At 36.3% G+C, this 10684-nt stretch overlaps 1 protein-coding gene and 1 pseudogene across 1 annotated transcript; one reads left to right on the top strand and one right to left on the bottom strand.

Annotated features, from left to right (window-relative positions):
• Nucleotides 90-2225, bottom strand: LOC104786322 (splicing factor 3A subunit 2). The gene is made up of 7 exons (XM_010511692.2): nt 1933-2225; nt 1493-1662; nt 1165-1241; nt 997-1062; nt 831-905; nt 624-698; nt 90-496 (listed from the first exon to the last, which is right to left on the bottom strand). Exons 1-7 carry the CDS (start codon nt 2082-2084, stop codon nt 281-283), a joined length of 831 nt encoding a protein of 276 aa, XP_010509994.1. The 5' UTR covers nt 2085-2225; the 3' UTR covers nt 90-280.
• LOC104786321 lies at nt 3390-7542 on the top strand (annotated as a pseudogene).

Raw genomic sequence — 10684 nt, 5'->3', positions numbered from 1 at the left:
AATTACGTCCGGTCTTCGAATTGACAAATACGGTTGAAATTTGGTTATGATCTTAACCGATAATTGTATTATTTAACGGAAAACAAATCAATCAAAGAAAATAAGAAACTCATAAAAGTAATCTAGAGAGTTAATACATCTGTAGAGAGATCAGCTTTGAGAAGCCATGTCAAAAACATATTTGATATTTTTTTCAGTCAAAGAGCACAACTCTCTCTTATGAATAAAACCATGGATCAGAGTACTGTGTGTTTTTAGACTGCTTTTGCTGGTTTCACTTTCACATGTTAGGATGTCCGAAACCTCCAGGTGGTGGCATAGGCCTGAAACCATTATTAGCCATTGGAGGTGGTGGCGGTGGTAGCGCACCAGATGGGGGAGGTGGTGGCGGTTGGCCTTGAGGCGGTGGCGGCGGTGGTGGTGGAAGACCGTTGGCTCCAACAGCCGACTGAGGCTTGATTGGTTCTGGCTTGGTAGGTTTGAAATACACCTGCAGCTGTTTTATTATTACAAAGTTTCTTTGTCAGCACTTTTGATTAATCCAAACACAAAACTTATTCAATCTCAGAGGAAGAACAAACGAAGCTATGGGTTTGTGAGAATTATGATAAACAAGCACTTACAGTAAACATCTTGGAGTCTGGATCCCAGTGAGAGAAAAACTTTGGGGTTGATTTATCAACCTCTGTGCTAGGAACCTGAAACCAATGTGAAACACAACCATCAACATCAGCAAACAAGTCGACTAAGATATGATATCTTGAGCTACTAGAGCTAGCCCAGATGACTTGTAGAATGTAAAATATATCACAAGTAAAAAAGAAACATACCTTGAAAGCTATGATTTCATATGGTTCAGCTGCAAACAGGAGGTATTGATATCTCTTGTCATAAGGTTGAACTTTCTGCACACACAAAAAAAAAAACATATTCAGAATGGAACGCCAGTGAAGGAAAGGTAACATGACACATAGCCTAAGGAGTTGTAACACCCACCTGCTCATAAGATGACATGAAACGATGTCTTGGCTTTAAGTTATCCTCTATCTCAGGATATTCAATCTGTAAAACAAAGTTGACGAGAGAAAAGAAACAGTGAGATTCACTCTAGATAAGTCTCTAATGATGATAAATGAAGTTTAACAATAACACTAAGATGCTTACCTGGAACAGAAGAGATCTTTGTTGCAGCTCGGGATCGTACTGCTTCGTAACCCGGTACCCTGGTCTACCAATTTTAACTGCATGACCATACATAAAAATGGAGTTACTAACAGAACCTTTAAAGCAATCAATTACGCAAAACCTATGTACTCAATAGCAAAGACATACAATCCTGCAATTACATAACCCCCTTAATATAATAAATGATTTCTAGACCAATCACTTTACCATCATATCCAATTCCAGGCCTAGGCAGATTTTAGCATACACAACGAGAATATTACTCTGTTTATAGAAAAAGTAAATCAAAGATAAAATAACTTAATACCTGTTTTGCGAACTGAGACTTTACGCTTGAGTGGCTGCGGCTGAGTAGGAGCTTCCTTAGCCTCCCGAGCAGCTCTCTTTGCCAAGTTGGTCTGATGCCTCTTACCTTGAGTATGCGCCAAATAGTTTCCTTCGTTGTTATGTAGCGTTAGACATAGTTTACACTCATAGCTTCACAACATAAGACAAACCCAAAGAGAACAAATCAGTGACATCTATAAAACCCTAATTTAAAAAACACCAATCAAATCAAACACCAGAACTACAAATGGATAGACACTAGCAAATACATATATCAGAACAAGAATGTAGATGAACTGCCAAATTCATATTAGCAAATTCTTAATTTCTTAGTTAACCATCGACGAAATGAATCATGCAAATACATCTATGCGCGGGGCATACATAAACACAAGGAACATATACATAGAAACGTCGTACCTTCCAAGATGATTTCGCATGAAATAGGGATCTTTAGCGAGGTCAATGGTTTCAAGAGCAAGACGACGGAGACGCTCACGGCGATCTATAGCCTCGTTTTGGCCAGAGGCGGCGCCTCCACTTCCAGGCTTCGAACCCCATTCTCTATCCATAGCTTTCTATTACTTCAATTTACTTTCACGCTCGCTCCCAAAATCCTCGCTATCTCTAGCTCTCTCTCTCTCTCGATTGCTGAGACTGAGAGAATCCTCGGGAATTGGCTATTCCGGAGATTTGGTTCGCTACTACATAGAATGGAGATGGATCGAAGGGTGGGCGGTTCATCAGAGACCCTGTTGTGGGCTGATGAGACAAGTTTTAAGCCCAATATTCCGGCCCATTTCTGCTTTTATATTAAACAAAAAATTGTGATGCTTTTGACTTTTTTTTTTTCCTAAAAACGAAACTCCATTGACCATTTTAAGAACAAAAAAGAAAAAAATTATCGCTAATTTCCAGTTTTGATTATATGGAGGATTGTTGGTGTTGGGTTTCGTCGACCTAAGGCCCGTTAGTAAAATCCGTTAAGCTTTGGGTCATAAGGAGTAATAGTGGGCCTGTAATAGATCCAGGAAGAAGAATTCATTTAGGAGGGATGCCGAGTCAAGCGCATGAAAAGATCCTGGGATACGTTGAGAAAATCGTGGAGAGACGGGGCGAGATCGCCGGAGGAGATCCGGAGATTGACGTTAGGTCTTGTTAGTATAAATGTCTCACTATGGGTTAAGAGTAAGGTACTTTTAACTTTTTTAACAAAAAACATCAATACAAATCCAGTTCGTCATTCCTTCATTGTTCTTGTCGATTTCCACCGAAAGGCTGTCCCCACACTTTCCTAGTAAACTAGTAAATTAAAATTGTGGTTTCTCACACCTACAAGGATGGAGATTAGTATAAGAATGCCAAACAAACAGAGGGAATATATTATTGATATATACCATTGTAATCCTCATCTTTCTAAGAACCTTAGTTTACATTGGTCATTACATGCATGACCTTTTAGAATTCTCATGAGACATAATCTTGGACTTCTTATGGATACTATAATAAAATCTATAGTAATTTCTCCTTCTTCCTTATGCAGACCGTTAGACATAGTTTACACTCAAATAAATATCATCTCCTTAAAAATCCAGCTAATGTATATTACAATAGGAGGAGTATATATGCCTCTCTCATACGTAGTCCAGTTACTACGTTTCTCCTTAACGTGATACTTTGACTTTTAGGTTTCTTGTTCTCGTGCCATTCCCGGAGGTGAGAACTGAGAAGCTTCCCTTCTTATAGGGAATCATCATTAACTCTTACAACATTAATACAAGCATTCATAGACGTGAAGAAGGACCTAGCTAGACACCTAGACCTAGTTATTATAGCTTTCGAAACATATATCCAAAAACCACAAGAAAGCTCCTTCCATGGCGGATTCAAGCTATTCTCTTCCTCCTCTTTGCGAAAGGATCTCATACAAAAGCTATTTTCTAAGAGCTGTGTATGTCACGATTCTTGGCCTTTTCTTGTCTCTTCTCTTGCACCGAATCCAACATATGGGAGAAAATGACAACGTTTGGCTCGTGGCTTTCCTTTGTGAATCTTGTTTCTCATTTGTATGTCTGCTTATGACCTGCCTAAAATGGACTCCTGCTGAAACTAAACCTTATCCAGATAGACTTGATGAAAGGTACGTACCGTTTTCATTTACGCACATTTATACATAAATAAAATGATTATTATTAAATTACTAAATTTATATAAATCCTAGCTAGCTACCTTTGCATATATGCTATCTTTACTGTGTATGCTATCTTTATATTTCATTGAATTGGTCTATGAATTATTGTAATTTTAAGGGTTCATGACCTTCCTTCGGTAGATATCTTTGTGCCCACGGCAGATCATGATCGGGAGCCGCCAATTATGGTTGTGAACACCGTGCTTTCCCTGTTAGCTGTAAATTATCCGGCGAATAAACTAGCTTGCTATGTGTCGGACGATGGAGGCTCACCTCTCACTTACTTCTCTCTCAAGGAAGCTTCGAAGTTCGCCAAGATTTGGGTACCTTTCTGCAAGAAATACAACGTTAAAGTTAGAGCTCCATTTCGATATTTCTTGAACCCTCTAGCCGCAACAGATGGTTCTGAATTCAGTAAAGACTGGAAAATGACGAAGGTACAGTATAGGGTTTGCTTGAACAAAAATTCAACTATAATAAACACAATCATGAATTTGAGTTTAACAAAATTGAGAAGAAAATATCAAGATTTGCTCTTTGTTAATTTTTCGTATTATTGAGAATTATCTTTGAAATAGTGGTTTGTATTAATATAAAAGCCGGAGTATGAGAAGTTATGCCGAATAGTGGAAGATGCCACCAGAGATTCCCATTGGTTGTATGCGGAACATGACTTTGAAGCTTTCTCGAACACAGAACCAAATGATCATTCAACTATAGTTAAGGTATGTCTACAGTAATCTAAGTAAAGATTATAATCTCTAACTATAGTTATGCACATGTGACGAAAAAAAAAAAGAGAGTCAACTATACGTACCAATTATACGGAAACGTGTTATTTGTGTGAGTATGCACATATATCATCATTTTTAAGTTGTGTAAATTCATGTGAAGGTGGTGTGGGAGAACGAGGGAGGTGTAGGAGACGAGAAAGAAGTCCCTCATTTTGTATACCTTTCAAGAGAAAAAGACCAAATTATGTTCATCACCATAAATGTGGAGCCATGAACTTTCTGGTTAATGAATTTTCTCACTATCCCTCTTTGTCTCCTATTAAGTTGTGTCCGTCCGATAAGAATAGATCATTACAATATTGGTTAATATTAAAGATTAGTTTTCATTAAATATAATTTTGATCGTAATGATTTAGATTCGTCCATCTTATTATTATTATTTTTCCGATGAAACTGTGACAACCCGTCCTATGGACCCCACTAGCTTCACTGCTAGCCGCCCCAATGGACTGTTTGTGGACCCCACTAGCCCACCGCTAGCCGGCCCAACGGAACCTAAGCTGGCCCTGCAGGGCATCGATCCTAACCCATCACTGTGGATATCCAAATCCACCAGTAGGTTATTGGTGGCAACTTGTCCTGTGGGAAGGTTGTTAAAGGGTGAGGACCAGGGTTCGAGGGACATCTGGCGCACCAATAACCTACTTGTGGATTTGGATATCCACATTGATGGGTTAGGATCGATGCCCTGCAGGGCCAGCTTGGGGTCCGTTGGGACGGCTAGCAGTGGGCTAGCAGGGTCCACAGACGGTCTGTTGGGGCAGCTAGCGGTGGGCTTTTTTAAAGAAAGTATCTAAAATCATGAACCAATAACATAATAATTGAACTCATTAACAATCCTAGATTCTTTTGTTTTAATTGAATAACACAAAACTTTNACCCAGTGAGAGGGTTAGGATCGATGCCCTGCAGGGCTAGCTTGGGGTCCGTTTGGGCGGTTAGCAGTGAGGCTAGTGGGCTAGCAGTGAGGCTAGTGGGGTCCACAGGACGGGTTGTTACAGAAACAATAACAAATCTGACATTAGCAGGAGTAAGAGATTCGTTAAAAGTATGGTTTCTCTTATTACTGTATTACTAATGTGATATGGATGTAATTGTTGAACTGAAAGGGTAGCTAGACATGCATGCATTATATATATCTTATGAATTATGATTATGAGTAGTTTGAGAATTGAAATATCATATATGAGAAGCCATATTGAAAACTATCAATTGATTGTAGATCTTACTTTCTTGTTGTTATTACACTAATAAACAGGCAAGGGTTTCAGGGTTGATGACAAACGCACCATACATATTGAACGTAGACTGCGACATGTTTGCCAATGAAGCAGATGTAGTACGACAAGCAATGTGTAGATTTCTGCAAAAATCATTGAATCCAAACCATTGTGCTTTTGTCCAATTCCCTCAAGACTTCTATGATTCTAACACCGACCAACTCACCGTCTTACAATCAGTGCGACTTCTCTTTTTAGTCTTCTTATATATATGATGTTAATAAATTCAATGTTATAATTGATCGATCTTTTCTTTCTTTTTCTCATGTTGAAATTAGTATTTAGTACGAGGTATTGCGGGCATCCAAGGACCCATGTACATCGGCACAGGATGCTTCCACACTAGAAGAGCTATGTACGGTTTATCTCCTGACGATTTAGATGACGATGGAAGTCTTTCTTCGTTTGCTACAAGTATGTGTTAGACAATTCATAAAGACATTTTCATATATTACTTCAAAAGCAACATCGAAAACATTTCATTTCTATATTAACTAAAAACCAACTTTGTATCGTATCGTCTCATGATTATTTATATATACTGTTTCTTTTACTTAACTCTAATAATGAAAAACATACTAATTTTTTTATTCTACTCTTCTTCTGTTATTTCATTGAGGGGAGCTTTTGGCTGAGGATAGTTTAGCAAGAGGGTTTGGAAATTCTAAAGAGATGATGAAATCGGTGGTCGATGCATTGCAAAGAAAATCAAAGCCCCAAATTACACTTACAAACTCAATAGACACAGCTCAAGAAGTGGGCCATTGTCACTACGAGTACCAAACCAGCTGGGGGAAAACATTAATCCCCTTCTCAAATTAATCTTCATAGTTTAAAATAAAATATAAAACATTTTTATAAATTTTCAGAATTTTTTTAGACCTTTACTCAAAAGTTATAATAATGTGTTTTTCTTATATATAACTTTGCAGATTGGTTGGTTATATGATTCAGTGGCAGAAGATATAAACACGAGTATTGGAATCCATTCGAGAGGCTGGACTAGCTCATACATTTCTCCGGATTCACCTGCATTTCTTGGATCTACGCCACCGGGAGGACCAGATCGAGGCAATGCTCCAGCAGCGCCGATGGGCGACAGGATGGATTGAAGTCCTTTTCAACAAACAAAGTCCGTTGCTAGGAATGTTTCGGCGTAAAATAAGATTCCGACAGCGATTAGCTTATCTTTGTGTTATTGTTTGTCTAAGGTCAATCCCTGAGCTTTTTTACTGTCTCTTGCCTGCTTATTGCCTACTCCACAACTCTGCCTTGTTCCCCAAGGTACATGCATAATGGGGTTTTATATATGTTCATATGATTAATTTGGGATTTTAAAATGTTGTTATACTTTTTTTGCTGTGTTGATTCAGGGACTTTATCTAGGCATAACAATCACACTTGTTGGGATGCACTGTGTCTACACTATGGGAATTTATGAGCCTTGGTTATTCCGTACGATCGTGGTTTGTCTCCCAATCACTATGGAGAATAATAGCCACTAGTTTCTGGTTATTTAGCATCATTGATATCATACTCAAGCTTCTAGGAATATCGAAAACGGTGTTCTTTATAACAAAAAAAACTTTGCCAGAGACTAGATGTGGACCAGCTCAAGGAGAAGATGATGGTCCAAACTCGGGTAAATTTGAATTTGATGGCTCACTCTATTTCTTTATTTGTGTTCGATGCGACTAAAACAGTCGGGTTGTAGTCACGGAGGAGGTGGTTTGGGTTTGGCAGAGGCTTGTGGATGTATTTTGGTGGTTACGTTGTTCCTTCCATTTCTAAAAGGTTTGTTTACAAAGGGAAAATATGGCATCCCATTGTCCACTCTTTGTAAAGCTGCCTTTTTAGCTGTTTTATTTGTTGTTTTCTCTATGGGAAAGTGATGTGGGTGTTATTGTACATATCAATTTGAATACAATCCTTTAAAACATTCTCATTAGTCATACATACATGTGTAAATCCACACAGCATTTAACATATCATTTGTTCTGTTCTAAATCTTTAACTGTTTTTTTTCGGAAACAAATTTTTCAACCAAAAAAACAAAAATTGTCTAGTTCAGAATCATCATGGTGGGGTGCAGAATTTATAATTCTAAATATTAAAAGTGGGGTTAATAGGAGGGATTAATATTAAAATATTACTATCAATGAATATTTTTTCTTACATACACTAATTGGGTTTGACTTCAGATTTTTAATTTGTTATTATTATTCTTCTTACAAGTAACTTTTATCTTTCTTGTTCCGTTTTCTTCATGGAATATCTTTCACACAACGTAGTGCAGCTATTCAAATTGTTTAATCATTTTGTATATGCATGATTTTCATTCAAAGCAATCAATTACCCAACATTACATTATCCGAAAGGTATTTTTACCAGTTAGTTATTTCAAAGTACTTTTAGAGCCTTTCTCACTAAGAAAGAAAATTAAGAAAGAAAAACCATGATAATGAAAAATGTTCTTCTTTTGATAATTTTCTGTCTTTCACTATATATTACATTAAATTTATAACTTCTTTACTTACTGTTTCTTCGTTTTATTTTTTTTATTACCCATACCTACTATATTCCCAATTTTATATCCGAATTAAGACTATAAAACATGATAATTTTGCTGTTTGATATTTCTTGATTTCAAAATTTGAACTACTGCATATCGAAAAAGGATAAAATCAATGCTCACCTCAATTTTAGCCGGGATGGTCACCACACTATATTTGCTACATTCCCCCACACTGAAAAGCTTCACAAATTTTCATACAATTGTACTTGTTAACTTATATTTCAGGCAAAAGGACTTGTCACATAAAATACAAAACAGTTCGTTGGCAAACAAAGATAATGCAGTTGTGGTTTTTTGAACAACCACGTTTTCATCCCTCCATACCAAATTCACACACACACTGATAAATAGGCTCAAACAGAATCCGTTAAACCGGTGAATAGACAGACAACAACACTAAACTCTGTTCGTCTAAAGTTGGAAATCTGAACTCAATGTTAAAAACAATAGAACATGTACATGCTCATCAGTCATCAGTTATTTTCAGCAATATGTCTGAAATAACTAAATATTCTAAACGTTACAATACAACACAATGGTTTTGAGTACACAACTTTATAAATTGCCCAACTAGGTATAAAACAGAATTATAAGATAGGGATACCAGCCTAATCCGAAGTTTTAAACAAATTGACAACGTACGGTATTATAATTTATACACTATGAACTCGTTGGGATTTAAATAGTGTGCTGAGCGAAGAAAAATAGTTATTACAATAAAATTATACAGTACTATTTTTACTACGGTAATTTAAAAAATGATGTAGAAAATAATGGGGGAGACTTTTATGAAGTGGACCATCCATGTCCGCACATGAATAACGCAACAAATACAACACCATATGGAAGTTTGTGCATCCATTAAATTCTCATAGTCACAACATCTCTCTTCATAAAGTTTATTTCCTTCACCTTTTTCTTGTAAGGTTTGTTGTAATTTCCTCACCCTTTTTGTAAGAAAAACAAGATGAAAACAACTACTCAAAGAGAAAAACAAAAGAAGAAGAGAATGCGTCGGTTTAGTCTTGTTTTGTTCTTTGTTCTTCTCTTCGTTCTCGTTTTTGCTTCAAGAATCCATGCTGTTGGAAGACGAAAGTTTGCATCCGGACCTTCTAGAAGAGGCAGAGGTTTTCTCCCCTCTTATGCCACACGTGTCATCGGCGCCGGAGAAATCACACCGGAAAAAAGAAAGATCCCGACGGGTTCAAACCCTTTACACAACAAGCGATAGGTTTATACTAAGTTTGTTCGCCGGAGCAACAGATAATTATTTACCTTTTATCTCTTTTTCTTTTCTCTCCCTCTCCTTGTTTTATAAACTGGAGAAGATATGTGAAATGTATATATGTACCCTAATATGATATATTCCCATGTGACGTACGTAGTGCTGATTTAGAAGTTTTTAAAAAATATTTTTGAAGTTGGGGTATGCATAATTTTGACAATTCAGATAAATTGGAATTAGTTATGAGTTTGATGGGGTTTCATTTTTTTCTTTCGACAAAGGGGTTTCAAGTATGATGAGTATGAAGTTATGTAAATGATATACATACTATATATGGTCTTTTTGTTTAATCCTAACACTCTATGGTTCGAGCATATCAAGCACAGATGGGAGAAGTTAAAGGGATATATAGTTAATCGGATTAGAACATGAAGTCAGTTACTATTTATATGTTTAGAAATATGATTTATTCGTTTGTTCTAAGTACCTAAAATTGAGGGTTAATTTAAAGACTATTAAAATTATTTCATCTACTATTCTACTTGACGATAGCAAAGTTTAAATGGATGTATGAGGTTTGATATAATAGTAGTAGCTGAATCCGCAGGCTATGCCCTAGCATGTTATGAGTTAATCTCTCCTCTGCAATCACGATAAAAAAAAAAAAAAAAAAGATTTTTCCATTATTATCTGATCATTAGTTAACATTTAGATGGTGGGCAAGATGGATGTATTGCTAAACAAGCTTAATTATTATGGGAAAAAAGTTTTAAAAGATAATCATTGATATGGGTTGATGTTGAAAATTATGGTTTAATGATTTGGTTTATGGTTGATGGTGAAAAATGGTTCTATATGAACAGAATATTCTAACCCACAATGCTGAAGATTCAAGATTTTTCTTTGTAAGAAAATCTAAATAGCGTACATATGTATTTTAGTTTAACATGAGATTTAAGTAAAAACCTAGAGATCTGGTTATATCTCATATATGGAAAAAATGACCAACATTTTTTTGCTCCTAACTATATATTTCCATCACTATACTTCAATAATTTTTTTTATAGTGTTTTGAGCATGCGCGCATTTGTTTATTCTTTGCAATAA

The sequence above is a fragment of the Camelina sativa genome, chromosome 5 (genome assembly GCF_000633955.1).
Source record: "Camelina sativa cultivar DH55 chromosome 5, Cs, whole genome shotgun sequence".
Lineage (NCBI taxonomy): Eukaryota > Viridiplantae > Streptophyta > Magnoliopsida > Brassicales > Brassicaceae > Camelina > Camelina sativa.
The sequence above is the reverse complement of the archived record's forward strand: the minus strand, read 5'-3'. Positions and strand labels throughout refer to the sequence as shown.